Source organism: Palaemon carinicauda, chromosome 4, assembly GCF_036898095.1.
Source record: "Palaemon carinicauda isolate YSFRI2023 chromosome 4, ASM3689809v2, whole genome shotgun sequence".
Classification (NCBI taxonomy): Eukaryota; Metazoa; Arthropoda; class Malacostraca; order Decapoda; family Palaemonidae; genus Palaemon; species Palaemon carinicauda.
In genome coordinates this window covers 170662545-170686544 of record NC_090728.1, presented here as the reverse complement: position 1 = coordinate 170686544, position 24000 = coordinate 170662545, and the positions used below count along the sequence as shown (strand labels likewise).

Here is a 24000-nt window from a genome sequence, read left to right as displayed (position 1 = left end):
CCAACAGATGACAGGATAGCAAGGCTGAGGAAGGTTGCAAGACCTTTTCTCAGACGAGAAGAACTTCCAGCCCCGTTGGGGCCATGTCTCCTCGGTCACCTTTCATCGCTGGCCCGTCTAGTTCCCAATGGTACCCTCAGGATGAGATCCCTCCTGTGGCGACTCAAGTCCCGGTGGAATCAAGCATACGACTCCCCGGACATCCAGATCCCCATGGGACCTGCGGAACTGACAGACCTCCAGTGGTGGGTGACAGACGAGAATCTATGAAAGGGAGTGGATCTTCTCGTCCTCCCCCTGGACTTGATGCTTTTTTCAGACGCTTCAAAAGAAAAAGGGTGGGGGCCCACGTGCTGCACCACAAGACCTCAGGCCTGTGGTCAGAGTCAGAAAAGTACCTCCACATAAATCTCCTAGAGATGAAGGTAGTCTTTCTGGCCCTTCAATAGTTCCAACAGTACCTAGCAAGTCACTCTGTGGTGGTGATGAGCGACAACACCACAGTAGTGGCCTACATCAACAAACAAGGAGGTACTTTTTCACAGCAACTATCCCATCTAGCAGTAGATACTGAGATGGGCCGAAATCCACTCTATACCACTATCGGCACGCTTCATTCCAGGCAAAAGGAATGTGCTCGTTGACAACCTGAGCAGAGCATCTCAGATAGTGAGTACCGAGTGGTCTTTGGATCATCTAGTAGCCAACAAAGTCCTGAATTTGTGGGGTTCTCCGACTGTGGACCTTTTCACAACGGCCCTGAACTTCAGGCTCCCGCTGTACTGTTCCCCAGTCCCAGTCCCAGACCCCAAGGCTCTCTGGCAAGATGGTTTCCAACAACTGTGGGACAACATCGACGTTTACGCCTTTCTCCCGTTCTGTCTGATGAGGAGGGTACTCAACAAGATCAGAACATCGGTCAATCTTTCAAAGACCCTCATAGCTCTGCTATGGCATCACGCAGAATGGTTCCCGGACCTTCTGCAACTTCTAACGGAGCCTCCAAGAGAACTCCCTCCACGACACAATCTACTCAAACAACCACACGCCAACATGTTTCACAAAGCCGTAGGTTCACCACGACTTCACGCCTGGAGGCTATCCAGCATCTCCTCTCTGAGAAAGGATTTTCGCAAGTTGCGATCAGGATGTCTCGACATCTGCGGAAATCATCAGCAGCAGTCTACGAGGCTAAGTGGAAAGTCTTCTGTGGTTGGTGTCGTGGAAGGGGTATCTCTCCACTCGATGCCACTATTCCAGCAATAGCGGAGTTCCTCGTATATTTGTGTCTCAGCAGTGAAAGGCTATCGCTCAGCCTTAAGCCTCGCCTTCAGGCTGAAAGGAATGGACATTTCTTCATTGCTAGAACTTTCTCTACTCGTACGGAGTTATGAACTTACCGGAAGTGAGACCTCCCCCATGGAACGTGGTTCGAATTCTCAGGTCTCTTAAGAGACCTCCCTATGAACCATTACGCCAGGCAACAGATCGCCACCTGACTTGGTTGACGGTGTTCCTGCTAGCTTTGGCCTCATCCAAGCGAGTCAGCGAACTTCATGGTCTCTCATATGACATCGCCCATTCAAGGGGATGGGGAGAGGTTACGTTCAGCTTCGTCTCTGAGTTTATTGATAAGAATCAGAACCCGGGAGTAGCGGATCCTCGATTTGACTCCTTCCGGATTTCTAGTCTCCGTACTGTAACAGATGACCCAGACCATCTCTTACTATGCCCAGTAAGGAGCTTGAGGCTGTACCTCAAGAGAACAGCCGCAGCCCATCCTCGTGTGCCAGCATTGTTTGTCAGCACAGGAAGGACTAAGAGGAGGGTCATCAAGAACACCATCTCAGCATGGATTCGTAGGGTCATTGACCTTGCACTGAATCCAGACCCTCCTCCGTCACGTCGCCCCAGAGCACATGATGTCGGGCATAGCTACGTCCCTGGCCTTCAAAAGAAATTTTTCAGTGCCGCAGGTTCATCAAGCTGGGGTGTGGAAACCTCAGAACACATTCACATCCCACTACCTACAAAACGTGACCCACAGGAGACTCGATACATTTTCTATCGGTCCTGTGGAGCTGCACAACAGCTGGTTTAAAACCTCAAGCTCCTTATTGGACAAGTAGCAGAGGGTTGAGGGCATTGTTACCCAGTTTTAGTCTGCATGAATGAAAAGGTTTGACTGACCCTTATTCTTTTCTTCATCATCCTCTCTCTTGGGGAAAGCAGCATCCTGGCTTCTCTGCATAGCTGACCTCAAACCACTGCAGGTAAACCATGCTCCCTTGTGTTCCTAGTAATAAGATTAATACTGTTACATCCCCATACCCTGATGAGGTGGTATTGGGAAAGTCCTAGTCTACAAGTTTCCATCTAAAGAACTTCGGAGCAACTTTCTGGGATGAGTCACACTTCTACATACCTTCACACACAGCTTGCGTAGGCTGCAGACCTTGTGTAGCAAGGTTTTAGCGAGGTGCAGGGACTCCTTATTTCTTGAGTGCTAACACACTCAGATAAGGAGCCCCCGGGCAAAGCCAAAAAGCCAGACTGGCTGGGACGTCCACCCTTCCTAATGGGTGAGTCACCCCTATTAAATAGCGTGGTTTGTATTCCAGTTACAGAACAAATGACAAATTCGTAGATAATTTGTATTTTTCCTAACTATACAAACCTTAGCTATTTAATCTAACTTTCCTGCCAGCTCTATCCCCCTTGAAGTCCTACCTCCAAGCAACGTGAGCTCAATCACAGGTGTGTGAGGGGGAGCGGTAGCAAGCTACCCTCCCTACCCCTCTTAACTAGCGGTGTGGGTATTAAACCCTTGTTAAAAATTAATGGTTCGTCATTTCAGCAACCCCGAAAGTAATACCCCTATTAAGTAGCAAAGGTTTGTATTGTTAGGAAAAATACAAATTATCTACGAATTTGTTATTTTTATTATTATTACATTATTATTATTATTATTATTATTATTATTATTATTATTATTATTACTGGCAAAGCTGCGATCCTAGTTGGAAAAGTAGGATGCTACAAGCCAAAGGGCTTCAACAGGGAAAAATAGCACAGTGAAGAAAAGGAAATAAATTATACATTATATGTGGACTGTAATAGTAAAAAGTATAAAATATCTTCTAAGATCAATAACAATATTAAAATAGATGAAGAGAGAATCATGTCAACCTGTTTAAAATTAACACATTCCCTGCAAGTTTGAACTTCTGAAGTTCCTGTGATTCAACTGCCTATTTAGATCATTCCACTATGTGGTCACGGTTGGAGTAAAACTTCTGTTTTCATTGAAAAACCATTTCAAAGAGGAAATATATTCTCTCAGCCAAAAATATAATGATGTAGTGTAATCTGAATTTCCAAAAATCTAAACCTAAGTAGTGAGTTGCGCCCCTTAAGAAATGTAATTACCTCTACTTGGAAGTGTACCTTTATATTTAACAGCGACATGTTTTGAAGTAGGCAGTTTAGTATATGGCTTGATGTGGAGTATATAACTCGATATAGTCATTTATTGGTTTTGCTGTACTTCAGAATCCTCTTACTGATATGTGTTCATTTTCTTTTATGGTTTGTTATTGCTTTCATTTGCTCTTTGAAATTTGTTTGGATTTTTATATGTGAATTTATATTTGCATTATAGAATAGAAAATATTGACTTCAGGAGTAAGGACTGGAAAGTTATTTTCAAGTAATTACAGTATTCCATAACTTTTTCATGTTATTTCTTGCAAAACCATGACTTCCTTTCAGATAATGATTTGTAATTGTCTTGACAGAATCATCGTTTAAGATTTTTTCATGCCCATTTATCTCTATACAGTTTAGGGTTTGAAAGGAAATGAGAGACCTCTCCATCATTGGCCGTAACTCATTTTGCCTAAACTCCTATATATAAGTCTAGGTCTTCATCTATACCTTTCTCAATGATTTCTTGCTCTTTCCACTAGGCCTTCGTCCTGCAACTTCGGTATTTACTGCTTTTCAGACAACTATTTCTTATTTTTTTTTTTGCCATACATGACTAGTTATTGCTCTAAGTAATAGCAGCAAGTGATATTTTAGTACCAAATGGGAGAAAAACTACAAACACACACACACACATTCTCTCTCTCTCTCTCTCTCTCTCTCTCTCTCTCTCTCTCTCTCTCTCTCTCTCTCTCAAATTGTTTCTTTTTAATAACTATATTTGGAATCTAACAATGGGGGTAAATAACATCCATTATGTAGTATGAACTCACCACTAGTCTGAATAAGCAGTGTTACTTCCTCAGTTTAGTAGATTTGAATAAGCAGTGACGTCATGGGAATAGTTGATACTAGTGGGAGTTTCTACAGATAAATGGGGGGTTACATGATGCTATGTAAACATGCTGGTAGGAGGCTCATCAGTAAACTCCGGTTCAAGATGCGCCATTGAGGTTTTGTTCACGATCCTCCCGTGCTGGTGATTGTCCATCTAAGGATGTTCATTCGGCTGATCGCCGGTCTCCAACCCGCCGGTCACCAACCCGCCATTCACCAACCTGCCACTCTACGGCCTGGTGCCGTTCGCCAGCTCTCCGTTTACTAGCTCATTGATCCCCGGTTCACCAAACGCTGACCCATTGGTCTCCTTCTCGCCGATGGGCGAACTGTCGTTCTCCTGCTTTACAAACCTTGGTAGCTGACGTTCTTCCATCTCTGACAAACACTGCAAGTTGCTAGGTAGGCAGCCGACCAGACCATCATCTCTTTTAGTTTCAGCTCCTCCTCCGGGTAAGGACAAATCTCCTCCCCATTGTTCGCAGTCACCCCATTCACCACCCTGCATACGCAGAACATCGCTTTTGCTGGGTAAGGCAGAAAAGGGCAGCCTGCAGGGATTCAAATTTCCTAAACTTCCTGCTCTAGGAAGGAGTTCACAGCGTGGAAGGAGACCACAGTGCAGCAACCCTCATCATCCTTGTCTGCAGTAAAGACTCCATTGCGGCGCTTCTCCTCTCTCTTCTCAGGGGACCTTTCAGACAGTGCCACCATCGGACAGCAATCGGGGTTCGAAGCCTTGGTTAGGGTAGTATCCAAAGCTTTCTTTTCGGGATTACCATCCTCCCGCCCTTTGGAAACTCCCGGGGTCCCTCTGGAGGAGTCTTCCTCTGTGCTTCCAAGGCAAAGATCCATGGTTTCGTCTCCCTTGAAGAGGAAGATAGGAGCTCCTGACGAGGTACCATCTACCCGGGTTGAGCTGACCCAAAATAGACCTTCGAAAAGAAAGGCTAGGCTCGCTGATTGAACTCCTCCTTATCTCCTGTGCCTCACTTGTCACCTCAGTCAGAGGTACACAGCAGGGAAGAGTCCCTGCCAGACTCACTCCGGTCCTCCCTTTACAAGGAAGTCCCGCGCGATGGCAATACAACAGCATCGAAACAAGTGGAGGAATCTATCCTTCCCCTGACGGATGGCCAGCAGTAGGTTCTTCCATCAAAACCTGCGCTGGAGACCTTTTTCCCTTCTTGGAGGGAATCTAAGGATTCCGAGACGATGCTGAACCCTAGACCCGCAGAGGGGGTCATGCCATCAACCAGCCACTACATCGACCACGACCCACCCCAAGATGATGTCTCGTGGGTGGAAGACGATGATCTAGCAGTCAGTCCATCAGAAGCCGAGCAGATAGTTGGAACATGCCTTTTGGCAAGTTCTGGCCTGCATGAGGTTCCTCAATGGGTTGGTAAACCCAGCGATGGCTCGTCAAGAGGGCAAAGACACGGTCCTCGATCGAGTCTTTGGCACTCAGAAGCCCCCAAAGTCCAGTGCAGCCTTGCCTTGGTCTCAGGGTCTGAAGAGTGCAAAGTCTAAGGTTTCCTCCCAGTTCTCGCACTTCTTTGCAATGCTTTGTTCGGGCTCATTCTTGAAACTCCTCCCACCTCCGGGTGTCCAGCAAAGGAGATAATACGAGGTCTTTGACGAGCCCCTCCCGACACTTCCTCTACACCATTCTTTAAAGGAAGTACTGCTACAAAGGGAATTTCTCTGGAGAGACTTTCTGGTCTTCAAGTCTCGTTATCGGCTACGGAGATCTTGAAGCAGGAGAAAGTGGCAAAGTACGCCATGCAGGCTACTTTGTGGCTTGATCTGTGGTTAGGATCATTGGGGAACCTGGTGCGTACCAAGGATTTTTCCAAGAAAGGCACCAGGAAGGCGATGAAGACGTTCCTGCTTTCAGGCACTAACACTATCAAGTTCCTTGCCCACCAAGTTGTGAACTTGTGGGCTAACACCATCTTGAGGCGCAAAGACTCGGTTGTTGAGAGGTTCCATCGCCACGTCCCACAGATCAAGATCACAAGACTCTGGAATTCTTCTCTGGAAGGCTCCCCTTTGTTTGAGCAGGGAGATGTTGAGCAGGCAGCGGAGAGATGGAGGAAGTTTCATCAGGACACTGCTCCATAGAGCCAAAACATCAAGGACCCAGACACCACTAGCTCTCCCACAGAACAACCAGCCAAAACCAGCTTCAAATAGGACTGCAGCTAAAGAAAAGGTGTCTAAGAAGCCCTTTCCCACTAAGGACAGGAAAGGCTCCAAGTCCTCTCAAGGAGGGAAATATCCTAGATGAGGCGGCCGTGGCGGCAGACGCTAGGATAGGCAATCCCCCCACTTGTCCACCAGTAGGGGGATGCCTACATCGTTGTTGGAAGAGGTGGATGCAGCTCGGATCTGAACCCTAATCTCCATGATTCGTAGAGAGTATCTTGTCCCGTTCATGTCATCTCTCCCTCCAATGATCAAGACTCTAGTGTTAAAAAGCTCCTTTGCGATGGGATCTGCAGAGGGGCCGGCCAAAGTCCAGACCATGTTGGAGAAGGGGGCTCTCCAAGAGGTCCTCAACGACTCTCCAGGCTTCTTCAGTCGGCTCTTTCTTGTGAAAAAAGGCGTCTGGAGGCTGGAGACCAATCATTGACCTCTCAGCTCTGAACAAACTATGAGCACACTGGACCTAAAAGACATATACTTCCATATCCCAATCCATCCATCTTCGAGGAAGTATCAGTTCAAGGTGTTATGCTTCGGTCTTTCCACAGCACTTCAAGTCGTCACGAGAGTGTTCGCCCTTGTGTCATCTTGGGCTCACAGGATTGGCATCCATCTCCTATGCCATCTAGACGACTGGCTAATCCTAGCAAACTTGGTGGCAATCCTTCTTCAGCACCGAGACAGGCTTCTGAGGCTTTGCCAAGATCTGGGGATCAATGTAAACCTAAAGAATTCATCCCTGCTTCCCTCAACGACTGGTATACCAAGGAATGATTATAGACACCAATCTTCACAAAGCCTTCCCATCAGACGACAGGGTAGTGAGGCTGAGGAAGGCCGCTACGCCTTTTCTCAGACGAGAAGAGCTCCCAGCCCAGAGGTGGTTATGTCTCCTTGGGCACCTATCATCTCTGGCCCGTCTAGTTCCCAACGGTCGCTTCAGGATTCGATCTCTCCAGTGGCGACTGAAGTCCAGTTGGAATCAGGCCTTCAATTTCCCGGACATTCTGATCATCGTGGGATCAGAAGAACAGATGGACCTTGAGTGGTGGGTGGCAGACGGAAATCTGCTAAAGGGTGTCGACCTACTCGTCCTCCCCTCGGACTTATTGCTCTTTACAGATGCATCAAAGGAAGGGTGAGGGGTGCCTAAATGCTGCACCACACGACCTCAGGCCTAAGGTCAGAGTTCGAAAGTACCAGCACATCAATCTCTTGGAGATGAGGGCCACCTTCCTGGCCCTTCAATAGTTCTATCAGTTCCTGGCGTGCCACTCAGTGGAGGTGATGAGCGACAACACCAAAGTCGTGGCTTACATTAGCAAGCAAGACAGTAATTTTTTGGAGCCACTATCCCATCTGGACGTAGAAATACTGAGATGGGCGGAAGTCCATTCGGTAACACTATCAGCTCGTTTCATTCCTGGCTAAAGGAATGTGCTTGTTGACAACCTGAGCAGAGCAATTCGGATAGTAGGTTCCGGATGGTCATTGGATCATCTAGTAGCGAACAGAGTCCTGACTTTGTGGGGTACTCCGGCGGTGGATCTGTTCGCAACGGCCCTGAACTTCAGGCTCCCATTGTACTGCTCCCCAGTCCCAGACCTCGACCTCGACGTTCTCTGGCAAGATGCATTCCAACAACGGTGGAACAACATCGACATTTACATTTTTCCCTCATTGTGTCGGATGAGAAGAGGTCTCAGAAAGAATAGAACATCAGTCACACTCTCAATGACCTTCATAGCTCCGCTGTGACATCACGCAGAATGGTTCCGAGACCTTCTTCATCTGATGGATCTTCCAAGAGAACTTACTCCACAACACGATCTACTCAGACAACCACATGCCAACATCTCCCACAAAGCTATAGCTTCGCTTCGACTTCACGCATGGAGACTATCCAGCATCTCCTCTCTCAGAGAGGCTTTTGTCTGGACATCTGTAAAAGTCATCAGCCATAGTCTACCAGCCGAAGTGGAATATCTTCTGTGGTTGGGGTCATGGAAGGGTTATCTCTCCACTCAATGCCACTATTCCAGCCATAGCGGAGTTCTTATATCTAGAAGAGGAAATGCTCCTCTCTGTTTCGGCAATAAGATGCTATAGCTCGGTCATGTGTCCTGCCTTTAGACTGAAAGGAGTTGACATTTCCTCTCTGCTGGTACTATCACTCCTTATACAGAGTTATGAACTAACCTGTCCCCAGTCAGAAGTGAGACCTCCTCCTTGGAACGTTGTTCGGGTTCTTCGGTCACTTAAAGGACCTCCCTACAAACCATTACGCCAGGCAACAGATCGCCACCTCACATGGAAGGCGGTGTTCCTACTCGCTTTGGCTTTGGCTTTGGCTTTGGCTTAGAGAGCCAGTGAACTTCATGGTCTTTCATATGACATTGCCCGTTCAAGGGGATGGCGATAGTTAAACTTCAGCTTCGTTTCGAAGTTGTAGCTAAGACTCAAAACCCCGGGTTACCGGATCCGAGATTCTAATCCTTATGGATAACGAGTCTTCGTTCTGTAACCTACGACCCAGATCATCTGTTACTATGCCTAGTAAGGAGTTTGAGACTCTACCTCAAGGGAACAGCAGTAGCTCATCCTCGTGTGCCTTCGCTTTTCACCAGCACAGGAAGGACTATGAGGAGGATCACTAAAAACACTTTCAACATGGATTCGCAAGGTCATTGACCAAGCACTGAATCCAGATCCTCCTCCAACATGTCTACCCAGAGCTCATGACATCAGGGGTATTGCTACGTCTCTGGCCTTCAAGCATAACTACTCGGTGGCGCAGGCTCTACAAGCGGACATATGGAAACGTCAGACGACGTTTGCCGCCCACTACCTGCAAGACGTGACCCACAGGAGACTCGATAACTAGCGGGAATGGTGGTTAACCCTCGCTAAATTCTAATGGCTGATCCTTTCAGCTTTGCTGAAATTAATACCCTTATAAATAGCTAAAGGTTTATATTGTTAGGAAAAATACAAATTATTTTCAAGTTTATCATTTTAGACAATATGGCTGTTACAGAAATTGAAACCTTGGTACTGTGTCATTATTATATGTTAACATCAGAACTGTGTTTCTGTAATTTTTAAGTTGAAGTAAGTTGAGAGTGCTGTACTGTGTGAGTGACTAGTTTGTGACTATTGCAAAATGGATTTTTTGAATGCAAGACTAATTTAAGAGAAGAAAATTCAAGTGCCACTATGCTAGTGCAGCTTCGAAATGAAAGGGCCTTTAGTGAAAAAATTGGTTGTATAATCAATTGTTTTATCTATTTTACTCTTGGATGACTTAAAAGGAATTATGATAGGGTTTATTGTATATTATCTTATTTATAAGGAATAATGATTTTGAATTACTGTAGTAAGAAGCTAGTTATTTTCAGTTCAATGAGAAAATTGTCAGCCCAAATTAGAAGTTGACCTATATTCATATGTTACCTTTGATGTAGCTGTCATTGTCCTTTTCAAAGAAAATATTAATATTTTTAAAATTAACAGGGCCAAATCACCCTCCCTTCTGATCGGTCGGAAATTACTGGGGGCGAGTTGGTGCTCGTCGTTGGGAATGCTTTGTTTGATCAACCCCGTAACGCTCTTCCTTCTGATATGAGACGTCATCTGGAGCAGAACACTGAGGATGCTATTAGCATTTTACATAAGCTCTTAACTGGCCTTGATGTTAATATAAAGTTTTCTGGGTAAGTATGGAATTTAATCATGAAAATATTCAACAGAGATAATGCAGTTCTACCCTAGTACTGACAGTATATCATGGTATACAAATAGAAGAAATTTGTTACACCAGGAATACAAACCTTCGTTCTTCACTATGGATATATGTTTTAGTGCTAGCTGTTATTTAATCATAAAACTTTTATGGAAGGTGTCAACAACCCTCTGCTAGTTAACAGGGGTTAGACCAACCTTCCCACACACACTCGCCCAGTGAGTGCCTCCACTTTTGTTTTGGCTATGGTTGAGTGCAGACATATTGTCACTCCTGGATTTAGTCCTTTTGATCTAGTTATAAAACTTTAAAAATTTCTCTTTCTTTTCATGTGCTTTTAGTATAGTATTGAGAACTGTGATCATGTGGGTTTCTCCTGACGTATTGGGCCGCTCTTACAGCATGTTTATGTCAGCGGTGGAGACAGATCCTCACTGACTTCTTATTTTTGTGCAGACGACACTCTTGCACGGAGGATTCTCCCTGCGCTGAGTGTCAGGAGTGGTCATTCTCCCTGTGGGAACTTTAGGGTAGACGGAGGAAGAAGTCTAAAATGGATTTTTCGCTTTCGAGTTCATACTTGAGGTCAAAGAAGTCCTGGCTTCTCTCTCCTGCGCCTCGTACCCACCCACCTTCATCTCCCATTCGGCTTCCTTCAGAGACCGATCGGATAAGAGTGATGACTGTTTGACCCCCAGACAACTGTCGGGCCCAAAAGACCCCCGCTGCTTCCACTAGCAAAACAGCGGTGCCTTTTATCCATGGGGAATCTACCCCTTTTGATACTCTGCATCAGTTGTAGCCTTCCTTGGGACTTTTTGGTTCTCTCACGAAGGAACAGCTGTTGGTGGTGTTGCAAGCTTGGGGTACAGCAGGACCCCACAACGGCCTCAGCAGGAGCCCACAGCAGGAGCCCACAGCTGCCTCAGCAGGGGTTGGTCTTTGACCTTCCCCATTGAACTGCTGGAGAGGAGTTCCTTTCAGCTGGTCTCGTGGCCTGGCGGTTTCATCCTCTGCAATTCCTCTCTCACCTGAGGAGTTGTAGGCAGGTTTTCTTTAGAGTTCCCAGCCTAGATGCGCCGAGCTAGGTTTGCTCAGCCCGAGATTCCTCGTAAAACCTCAACGCTGTGAGGCTGGATGATTCTCTTGCCAGTTTGAGAGGTCTTATTCTCTTGAGTGGTCTCCTCCTCAAGTGTAACGTGATTCTTCGCCATCTTCCATGAGGTCACTGGAGTTAGGCTTTTCTTAGCAATCTGGTGATTGTGGTCAATGATTCCCTAAAGTCCAAGGTACTTTCCACTATGCCCCACTGGCGCATAGTGTCTGCGAGTCTTGTGAGTGCGCTACCCACTAGGGTTTCTCCTAGGGTGTCTGCTCCTTCAGGAGAAATGTCATTTTGGGGACACTGGCAGCAAGCATTCTCACCTATGCCACCCCTTACTTGCTTGTTACCTTCCAAGCGCACGTGTCCTGTCCTAGGGGAACGCAAGATACAGTGAACTCACAAACCATCTGCAAGTGCTCTAGTGAGTGCTCATGCGCCAGCTTGTGAAGCTCAGACTCGTGAGCGAACAGACTTTGGTCTAGTGACAGACGTGTGCTTGGCGTGCGCGCATTTGTTTGCATTCACGAAACGTTCCCTAACGTTTCTGCCACTAACTTTGGTCAGTTCACTTCTCCATTGGTGCACTCCGATAAGAATGAAATACTGTAATGTATTATATAAGGTTATTATTCATTAACTGAAATAACAGTATCCTTTAAGGTAAACACTTGTGAAAGAATTTAAGAGCTTGTTACAGTGCTGCAGGCTCACAAAAAGTGTGATTTTTAGCTGAGATACATACACACTTAATCTGTAGGTGAGACTCTCCATCTGAATGTCAGACAATGCTGGTGAACCTTGGAACATTGTGGTATTGCAATTCAGTATAGGTATTTAAATGTATAATGAATTTGGAATAAAGCTATTCATCCTTTGTTAAAGCTGTAGTTGGATTTAAATCCAATAAAATGATTGAAAACAATTAGATTTTTCATTTTGTATATGAAAACCGCAGTATTCTCTCTCCATCCCCCCTAGTTGGTTAGAGACTTAGTTTCAATAGATTCTGTAGTGCTGATATCTGCCTTGCTAAATACTGCTGACTAGTAATTTGAAATTTGGAGCAATGTTTGACTGGTTGTATGTGAAAAATTCAAGTGATGGTTTATGTTTAGGAAAGATGAACATATAGACTATCTTGGAGTTTTTGGTTATATGTATGAAAGCATTTATATAGATTAGTAGACTATAGATAAGTATTTATTAGACTTCTTTAACCTTTTCCCCCTTTCATTTTTCTTTGACACAGGGTACGTGATTTTGAATTTACGGGTGAACTTTGTATATTTGATTTACTTGGTATCATGCTTTACCACGGATGGGTAGTCGATCCATCTGCGGAAGTATCTGAAATAATCAGAGATCTTTCCTACAACCAACTTACAAATAATATTTTTGCATGGAGAGAAGAAGCAGTTAAGGATAACAACAATGATTTATTGGTGAAAGGTAAGGTTTTGTATTTTATGAAGGATATTTATATTTATAGATTTTTTCATTTTGAATTTTTATCAAGTGTCGTAATATAAAGGGATTTTTAATATTTACAACTTCAGTGTTTTCCATATGTTTTATCCAAGGTAATAGATATTTAGATTTTGTCTTTTGTTACACTCATCCCTAATGAATATTGATAAGGAATATTATTTCAAATCAGACCACTTACTGTAAATTTTGGAGGTCCTTTTAGACCAATGATTACTTAAGATACCTGGTTGAGCTTTAAAGTTTCAAAGAATAATAATTCTTAGGGTAATATCCAACAAAAGTTTGTCTTATTTAGTCCACTAAACCCCAACTAATGCCTGGTTTCAACAACTGGGAAAATTCCTGCCATTACTATTAAGATATAGTATACTGGTACGAAAGAAAATAAAAAGTAGAAGATAAGGACAAGAAAAAGATAGATAAATAGGAGAAAATATAGTACCTTGGATTACAAGTTTAATTTTTTCTGGGAGTGAGCATGCAAAAAAAAATAAATAAAAGTCACTCAATGTGTTCAACATGTCCATAAATAGACATATACACTCATTTTTTAGAAGTTTTGTAGTAGTAATTATTGAACCACTCAAAAACCCTAACACCACCACAATATCTTGGTATCTGAGAGGAACGGATTAAGTCGCAAAACAGTCCCAAGGTACTTTCCCAAGGATTGTCGTCCATCCAGGTTTAGGGTTTTTAAGAGCTTGATCTTTCTTATTTAGGTTCAAATTCCAGTTTATTGTGATTTCCTTGATTGTAAACTCGGAAACTCTGGTGTCCATTTGTGGGTGCATAGCACGAATGGCTGATTGCCTTTTTCTTTCATTTCAAGTGTAGGAGTTCATTAAAAACCTTGAATTATTATGAAATAATTTTTGATTTAAGAAATTTAAGTATTTTGGACTGCTAATTACTGTATACTATACATTATTGTAACTTCATATTAAAGAATATTTTTTGCTGATTTTAATCTTAACAGATCTTTGATAAAAGTTGATATGAAAATTTATTGCAGTACTGTAATTTTTTTTGTCAGTTAAGTGAAGCAAGTGAATTAGATATATGAAGCGAAAGCTGTCATATCAGTTGAAATAATAACATTTCTATATATAGATAGCAAGGTGACTGCAGTATCTTGCTTATTATTTGCTATTGTAGATGAATTTTTAATAAGTATAATTAGATACTGTACTATATAAAATATTACAATCAAAGCATGGTATTTACATTTATCCATGTTCATAACTGGTGGAAAGTATGTACGTTTTTCTCTGCTGCCCTAAACACACGCACTAAATTTAGCTTTTATTCCAACATTTCATGATCTGTTTTGCAGCTATGCTTTGTGAAGAGTTTATGGCAAACAGTGGATCTCAGTTAACCATCCATGGCTTGTTTGAACTAGGTTCTTCACTGGGAAAGGAAGAAATTGCAGTACTTTTCCGCAATAATCACTTTTCAACTATTTATAAAAGAGGGGTAAGTTTCCTTGGTTTTATGTCTTATAGGTATTTAGATTTTTTGGGATGTAGGTTTGAGGATGTAAAGTTTTGACTTTATGTGAATATACAGTATTATTTATAGATATACTGTACTTTAATGCTTTTATAGACATTTCAAGTATATATATAGGATACAAGAGGTAATGATTTTTCTTTGACAAAAACTCTCAGAAAGGATTTTTAAGTTGTGATTGGTAAATTTATATCTTGCATATGTGTTTTTTTTTTTTTTTACTTTTAGCAATACTATTTCCTTTTTTCCTCCTGATTACATACACTATACAGTATACTAGGCATTTGTTGAAGAAATCAGAGGAGCCATTTGTCAAGAGATTTGCAGTATGTCTTTAGTGTGTTATTATTATTGATATTATTACTGTATTATCATTATTATTATTATTTATTATTTTTTATTTTTTATTATAATTATTGTTATTATTATTAATTTATATTATTTATTATTAATTATTATTTATTTATTATCTATTTATTATATTTATTATTTATTATTATTATTATTATTATTATTTATTATTTGTTATTATTATTGTTATCATTAATTATTCTTTATTATTATTTATTATTATTATTATTATTATTATTATTATTTATTGTTTATTATTATTATTTTATTTATTATTAATATTATTTTTATTTATTATTTATTTAATATTATTATTATTTTTTCAATATTAATCTTACCCGATGATCATGTAGCTGCAACTCTGTTGCTCGACAGAAAAAACCTACGGTCGGGATACGCCAGCGATCGCTATACAGGTGGGGGTGTACAACAGCGCCATCTGTCGAGTAGGTACTCGGGTACTTCTTGTCAACAAGAACCAATTTTTCCTCTGTCGTGCCAATGGCAGGACCTACTAATACGCCGTCCCTAACTGGATTTGTTTTCACAACGATTTGGTGAAGTACACTATTCCAGTTTTGAGCTTTCGCTATGCAGGGGTTTTATCTTCATTTCAAAACTTGAATTCGTTTTCGATAGATTTAATTATGGTGACGAAGAGAGTATGGACTCTCTTTCACTTTTAAATGGCCGACCCTTCCCTTAGACGGAAGTGTGTTTAGGTTTTTGGTAATTTTGCTTAACACGTTATAGATCCATTTATTTATATCTCTCCGCCTTTTTAGGCCTCTTCGGTTAACTTTCCAATTATTATAAACTTATAAATAAAGTTTTATGTTTGTTTATATGCGACCTTTCCTAATAGTAGGCGGTCCTAACTTGGAACCGAAGTTAATTAACATTGAGCCCGTTTTATCGTATTTAACCTTTAAAGAATTTAATACTTTTTTAATTTTAATGTTTTATGGAAGAATTTCTTTGATAGTCTCGTACTGTTTTCAAAGATGAACTAACGTTTAGTTTTTAGTCTCCGCAGTTGTTGACGTTCAGAACGTTCAACTTGCGCTCTATCGTTACGATAGAGAGAGAGTTTTTCACGGTTTCACTTTGCAGTAAGAGTAAACCGATTCTAGCGTTTCGTTCATTCTTTCTTAGCTTAAAGAGTTTAAATTCTGAATAAAGGAACTTTTTATTTGGGAAACCTTTCAGTTTTTTCCTTTAGCAAATAACATGTTTTAACGATATATAATTGGGCTCTTCTCTCAGGTGCTAATTCAAGAGAGAAGAGAGAGAGAGATAGAGACGGAGGGAGAGAGAGGAGAATAAACGTTTCGTACAAGCGGGTAACGTTGTTCTCGTTTTTTACTCTTCTCCCTAGTCGCTGTAGGGGAAGAAGGTAAAACGTTTCTAGGGTTTTATTCTTGTTCCCAGGCTTTATGCGGTGAGACATTGTAGACGTAGTTTATTTGATCTAGTGTTTAGTCTCTTTTCCAGCCACTGAATTCTTTATCTTTATTTATGTTTTTCTGTTGCATTTAAATGTTTTCGCAATGACTACCTTTTAATGAAGGATAGGATTGCGTGTTTCAGGTAGAAATCAGTTAAAGTTTCGATTTCAGTGAAATAAGTGCAAACAGAAAATCAAAAGTGATAAAGTGATATGCGCAAAGTGTTACAGTGTTGCGTTCGAGGGTTCGTCTGTTCGTGCCAGTTGTTCACCTAGTCCGATACCTCTTACAAGCTCCCAAGCCCAGGGGAGAAGTAATGTCGAACGACTTATGGGTTCCACAGGCCTTGATCGACGAACAGACGTTTTTCCCTCCGTGGTTTCGGGCGTATCTACACACGTTTGCCGACGTGATCGCCCCACCCACACAAAGACGAGAGAGCCCATTTATTCCTCGTCTGCGGAAGAGGTTTCTCGTAAGAAACCATGGACCAAATCTTGCGGCTTTTAAGTGCAAGTCGGTCCCTTCCGCGCAAGTCCAACGGCCTAGGTGTAGCCACTGGGTCAGTTCGGACTCGCTGCAGTCATCCGACGACTGCACACCTCCCAAGAGAGGCAAGGTGGTACCGCAACAGGCAGTAACTCCGTCTGTTGCCGCACCAGCTGTTTTAGACCCTCAGTCACGACGGACAGTAGCTCCGTCTGTTGCCGTTTTTTGTAGACCCTAAGTGGTCTTTACTGCAGTCTATGCAGACTCAGTTAGCTGCGGTTATGCAGGAGTTTCGTGCGGAGAAGGTTGACTCTGCTCTCGTTAGCCTACAACCTGCCACTGTTGTGCACCCAGCTCACGCTGAGGCTGCCTGCTCCCACACTCTGGCTGCGGAGAGCTCCACCTCCGATGCGCAATCGACCCTGCCAGACGCATATTAACGTTAGCCGACGTGCGGCTCCCTCCGTTAACATGCGTGAGCTACCGCATCAGCAGTGGGAAGGTGGAGTCAAGCTGCCGTGTTTTGACGCGATGCGTTAGTTTCCGCAACCCACGGCAGTCCCCACCACGCACCACCACTCCGCTTTGGTTGTTGTCTGCTCCCACACTCCGACTGCGGAGAAGGTTGACGATGCACCCGTTTGCCTACAACCTGCCACGGTTGTGCGCCCAGCATGGCTGCCTGCTCCCACACTCTTGTTGTGAGAGCTCCTCCACCGATGCGCTGTCGACCCTGCCAGACGCATGCTGACTCCCACAGACACACGGAGCACTCCGTTGCCGTGCGTGAGCTACCACAAGCTGCCGTGTTTTGACACGGTGTGTCAGCCTCCGCAACCCACTGTGGTTACCGCCACTCGCCCGCAGCAGACTAGTCAGTCAGGAGTTGAGGCTTCTCCACACAGCTTTGGTTGTTGCCAGCTCACAGACTGTCAAGCAGTTACATGACGTTGCCTTCTGGTCTGCTACTAATGCACCAGTGCTGTATGTCCTCACGCACCTGTTGTAGTTGACAGTTCAGTTTTTGACAGTTCACAGACTGTCAAGCAGTTACATAACGTTGCCTTCTGGTCTGCTGCTAATGCACCAGTGCTGTATGTCCTCACGCACCTGTTGTGGTGGACAGTTCAGTTTTTGACAGTTCACAGACTGTCAAGCAGTTACTTAAACATTGCCTTCTGGTCTGCTGCCTTTGCACCAGTGAGACCCTCACTGAGATAACCTAGCTTTTCTCGGACATGGTTCCTGTAGATGAGAAAGTGCTGTTCTCCCTCCTTCTGATATTCCTTTGAGGACTCTGTCATTTGGAGAGGAGCCTTAAGCTGCTTAGCCTCCTATGGACTTTAATTTAAGCATAACAAGGCTTCCAGGGATGGTAAATGGTTCCGCTTCAGTCGCTAACCCCGTCTGTTGCCACACCTGCTCCCATAGACCCTAATGGGCTTTGTTGCAAGACATGCAGTCCAAGCTTGTGTCCTTGTTAGAGGATTTTTTACGGAGAAGAACCTTCTAGCCAACAACCTTCCTACCGGTTGGTTGTACGCCCCGTTGACGCTGAGGTATCCTACTCACGTCCGCCAGTTGAGATGGTTCCTCCACCGGTGCGACCCAGTGTGGGTTGCCAGTCGCACGTTGACGTTAAGCGACTCTCGGAGGTGGTTGTGGACGTTCAGTGTGTCACTTGGAAGACGTTCAACAACCAGCAGACATGACTTGTTGTGACGCAGTAAGGCAACCTCAGCAACCCTGTAGGGGGTTGACTGCACAACCCAGACAGTCTACACAGTTTCGGGTTGACGCTGTACTTCCTCGCGTCCCCATGGTTGACAGTTCACAGACTGTGCAGCAGTACCATGATCTTGTGTCCGGCTCCGTCATGCATCCACCAGTGCGACCGGATTCAGCGAGTCAGACGTTGCCCACTCCGTTGCCGTTTCCTCATCAGTTTCGGATGAGGAACCCTCTGATGAGGACATTGCTGAGCAAGACGATCAACCCCCAGCCCTGCTATCCATCCAGAAGATGCTGAAGAAGGAACGCTGCCCTGTCAGGCTGTGGATGGTTCTGGTTAGGACACTGTCATCCGTGGTTCTATTTGTGTCACTTGGAAGACTACACCTCCGTCCTCTTCTGTATCATCTAGCTTTTCACTGGAAAAGGACTAGACGCTAGAAGCGGTCTCGATCCCGGTTTCCGGTAAGATAAAGTCTGGTCTGACTTGGTGAAAGGTCTTTATCAACCTTTGAAAGGGTCTTCCCCTGACTGTTCAGACTCCCAACCACGTTCTCTTCTCGGACGCATCGGACGTAGGCTGGGGTGCGACATTAGGCGGTAGGGAATGCTCGGGATTATGGAACTCGAGTCAAAGGACAATGCATTTCAACTGCAAGAAGCTTCTGGCAGTACGTCTGACCTGGAAAAGCTTCAGGTCTCTCCTTCAAGGCAAAGTGGTGGAGGTGAACACGGTCAACACCCTGCTTTGACGTACATCTCCAAGCAAGGAGGGACCTACTCTCTGACATGGTACGAGTTCGCAAGAGACCTCCTCTCCTGTTCAACAGGTCTAGACTTTTCACTAGTACGAGGTTCATCCAAGGCAACTTGAATGTCATAGCAGATTGTCTCAGTAGGAAGGGACAAATAATTCCAACATATTGGACCCTCCACAAGGATGTATGCAAGAGACTTTGGGCCACCTGGGGCCAGCCAACCATAGATCTCTTTGCAACCTCGATGACCTAGAGGCTCCCAATACTTTGCTCACCTATCCCGGTCCCAGCAGTAGTTCATATAGATGCCTTTCTACTAGATTGGTCACATCTAGATCTATATGCATTCCCTCCGTTCTAGATTGTCAACAAGGTACTGCAGAAGTTCGCCTCTCACGAGGGAACAAAGTTGACGCTAGTTGCTTCCCTCTGGCCCGCGAGAGAATAACTCACCGAGGTACTTCGATGGCTAGTAGACGTTCCCAGAACACTTCCCCTAAGGGTGGACCTGCTACGTCTGCCACGCGTAAAGAAGGTACTCCAAGGCCTCCACGCTCTTCGTCTGACTGCCTTCTGAATATCGAAAGACTCTCGAGAACTAGAGATTTTTCGAAGGAGACAACCAGAGCGATTGCTAGAGCAAGGAGAACATCCACCCTTAGAGTCTACCAATCGAAGTGGGAAATCTTCCGAAACTGGTGCAAGTCAGTATCCGTATCCTCGACCAGTACCTCTGTAACTCAAATAGCTGACTTCCTCTTATATCTGAGGAAAGAACGATCTCTTTCAGCTCCCACTATCAAGGGTTACAGAAGCATGTTGGCATCAGTCTTCCGTCACAGAGGCTTAGATCTTTCCAACAATAAAGATCTACAGGACCTCCTTAAGTCTTTTGAGACCACGAAGGAGCGTCATTTGGTTACACCTGGTTGGAATTTAGACGTGGTTCTAAGATTCCTTATGTCAGACAGGTTCGAACCACTTCATCAGCCTCCCTGAAAGATCTCACCTTTAAGACTCTTTTCCTGATATGCTTAACCACAGCTAAAAGGGTCAGTGAGATTCATGCCTTCTGCAAGAACATCGGATTCTCATCCGAAACGGCTACATGTTCTACAACTTGGTTTTCTAGCCAAACACGAGCTGCCTTCTCGGCCTTGACCAATATCATTCGATATTCCAAACTTATCGTATGGTTGGAAATGAACTAGAAAGAGTATTATGTCCTGTAAGAGCTCTTAAGTTCTATTTTTATAACCTTTACGAGGCCCGTCTGAAGCTTTATGGTGTTCAGTTAAGAATCCATCTTTGCCTATGTCAGAGAATTCTTTATCCTATTTTATCAGACTGTTAATACGAGAAGCTCATTCCCTTCTGAATGAGGAAGACCAAGCTTGGCTGAAGGTAAGGACACACGAAGTTAGAGCTGTCACAACTTCCGTGGCCTTTGAACAAAATAGATCTCTGCAAAGTATATTCGACGCAACCTATTGGAAAAGCAAATCAGTGTTCGCGTCTTTTATCTTAAAGAATGTCCAGTCTCTTTACGAGAATTGCTACACTCTGGGACCATTCGTAGCAACGAGTGCAGTAGTGGTGGGGGCTCCACCACTACAATTCCCTAATTCCAGAACCTTTTTAATCTTTCTCTTGAAATATTTTTGGGTTGTCCGGAAGGCTAAGAAGCCTTTCGCATCCTACTTGATTTGGCGGGTGGTCAAAATCATTTCTTGAGAAGCGCCTAGATTAGAGGTTTTGATGAGGACCTTTAGTATGGGTTGCAACCCTTCATACTTCAGCTCCTAGGAGTCGCTCAGCATCCTATGAGGATCGCGAGGCTCAGTAAGGAAGACGTACTTAAAAAGGCAGAGTAATTGTTCAAGTCGTCTTCCTTACCAGGTACTTATTTATTTTATGTTTGTTATTTTGAATAACTGCTAAAATGAAATACGGGATACTTAGCTTCTTATGTTAACATGTATGCTGTCTCCACCCACCCCCCTGGGTGTGAATCAGCTACATGATCATCGGGTAAGATTAATATTGAAAAATGTTATTTTCCTTAGTAAAATAAATTTTTGAATATACTTACCCGATGATCATGAATTTAAGGACCCTCCCTTCCTCCCCATAGAGAACCAGTGGACCGAGGAGAAAATTGGTTCTTGTTGACAAGAAGTACCCGAGTACCTACTCGACAGATGGCGCTGTTGTACACCCCCACCTGTATAGCGATCGCTGGCGTATCCCGACCGTAGGTTTTTTCTGTCGAGCAACAGAGTTGCAGCTACATGATCATCGGGTAAGTATATTCAAAAATTTATTTTACTAAGGAAAATAACATTTTTTTTTTTTGCTAAGCTACAACCCTAGTTGGAAAAGCAGGATGCTTTAAGCCCAAGGGCTCCAACAGGGAAAAATTGCCCAGTGAGGAAAGGAAATAAAGAAATGAATAAATTTCACGAGGAGTAATGAACCATATAAAATATTTTAAGAACAGTTACAATATTGAAATAGCTCTTTCATATATAAACTATAAAAAACTTAAAAAAAGAGATGAGATAAAAAAAGTGTGCCCGAGTATACCCTCAAGCAAGAGAACTCTAGCCCAAGACAGTGGGAGACCATGGTATGGAGGCTATGGCACTACTTAAGACTAGATACCAATGGTTTGATTTTGGAGTGTTCTTCTCCTAGAAAAGCTGGTTACCATAGCTGAAGAGTTTCTTCTACCCTTACAAAAGGAAAGTAGTCACTGAACTTATAGTGCAGTAGTTAAGCTCTTGAGCGAAGAAGAATTGTTTTGGAAATATGTGTTGTCAATACATTGCTGTTGACCTATCGCTCCCTCAGTACATTGCTGTTCACCTGTCGCTCCCTCAGTACATTGCTGTTGACCTGTCGCTCCCTCAGTACATTGCTGTCGACCTATTGTTCCTTCAGTACATTGTTGTTCACCTATCGCTCCCTCATTACATTGCTGTTCACTTATCACTCCCTCAGTACATTGCTACTCACCTATCACTCCTTCAGTACATTGCTGTTCACCTATCACTCCCTCAGTACATTGCTGTTCACCTATCACTCCCTCAGTACATTGCTGTTCACCTATTGCTCCCTCAGTACATTGCTGTTCACCTATCGCTTCCTCAGTTCATTACTGTTGACCTATCACTCCCTCAGTTCATTGCTATTCACCTATCACTCCCTCAGTACAATGCTGCTCACCTATCACTCCCTCAGTACATTGCTGTTTACCTATCACTCCCTCAGTACATTGCTGTTCACCTATCGCTCCCTCAGTACATTGCTGTTCACCTATCTCTCCCTCAGTACATTGCTGTTCACCTATCTCTCCCTCAGTACATTGCTGTTGACTTATCACTCCCTCAGTACATTGCTGTTTACCTATCACTCCCTCAGTACATTGCTGTTCACCTATCGCTCCCTCAGTACATTGCTGTTCACCTATCGCTCCCTCAGTACATTGCTGTTCACCTATCGCTCCCTCAGTACATTGCTATTGACCTATCGCTCCTTAAGTACATTGCTGTTGACCTATCACTCCCTCAGTACATTGCTGTTCACCTATCACTCCCTCAGCACATTGCTGGTTACCTATCACTCCCTCGGTACATTGCTGTTAACCTATCACTCCCTCAGTACATTGCTGTTCATTTATTGCTCTCTCAGTACATCCTTGTTCACCTATCACTCCCTCGGTACATTGCTGTACACCTATCACTCCCTCAGTACATTGCTGTTGACCTATCACTCCCTCAGTACATTGCTGTTGACCTATCGTTCCCTCAGTACATTGCTGTTGACCTTACCCTCCCTCAGAACATTGCTGTTCACCTGTCGCTCCCTCAGTACATCTTTTTTCACCTATCACTCCCTCAGTACATTGCTATTCATCTATCACTCCCTCAGTACATTGCTGTTCATGCATCGCTCCCTCAGTACATTGCTGTTGACCTATCACTCCCTCAGTACATTGCTGTTGACCTATCGCTCCCTCAGTACATTGCTGTTGACCTATCACTCCCTCAGTACATTGCTGTTCACCTATCGCTCCCTCAATACAACCTTGTTCACCTATCACTCCCTCAGTACATAGCTGTTCACCTATTGCTCCCTCAGTACATTGCTGTTCACCTATCCCTTCCTCAGTACATTGCTGTTCACCTATCGCTCCCTCAATACAACCTTGTTCACCTATTGCTCCCTCAGTACATTGCTGTTCACCTATCGCTTCCTCAGTACATTGCTGTTCATCTATCGCTCCCTCCGTACATTGCTACTCACCTATCACTCCCTCAGTACATTGCTGTTGACCTATCACTCCCTCAGTACATTGCTGTTGACCTATCACTCCCTCAGTACATTGCTGTTCACCTATCGCTCCCTCAGTACATTGCTGTTCACCTATCGCTCCCTCAGTACATTGCTGTTCATCTATCGCTTCCTCAGTACATTGGTGTTCACATATCGCTCCCTCAGTACATTGCTGTTCACCTATCGCTTCCTCAGTACATTGCTGTTCATCTATCGCTCCCTCAATACAACCTTGTTCACCTATCACTCCCTCAGTACATTGCTGTTCACCTATTGCTCCCGCAGTACATTGCTGTTCACCTATCGCTTCCTCAGTACATTGCTGTTCATCTATCGCTCCCTCCGTATATTGCTGTTCACCTATCGCTCCCTCAGTACATTGCTGTTCACCTATCACTCCCTCAGTACGTTGCTGTTGAAGATCTATCGCTCCCTCAGTACATTGCTGTTGACCTATCACTCCCTCAGTACATTGGTGTTCACATATCTCTCCCTCAATAC

General features: G+C 43.9%; 1 protein-coding gene across 2 annotated transcripts in view; it reads left to right on the top strand.

The window, feature by feature from the left end:
* LOC137640185 (ubiquitin carboxyl-terminal hydrolase MINDY-1-like) overlaps positions 1-24000 on the top strand; it is a 114688-nt gene that overhangs the window by 51205 nt on the left and 39483 nt on the right. For both annotated transcript variants that reach the window (XM_068372713.1, XM_068372712.1), the window contains exons 3-5: positions 10048-10247; positions 12631-12830; positions 14206-14348. In XM_068372713.1, the coding sequence (XP_068228814.1) occupies positions 10048-10247; positions 12631-12830; positions 14206-14348 (543 nt within the window). The remainder of the gene's footprint in view (positions 1-10047; positions 10248-12630; positions 12831-14205; positions 14349-24000) is intronic.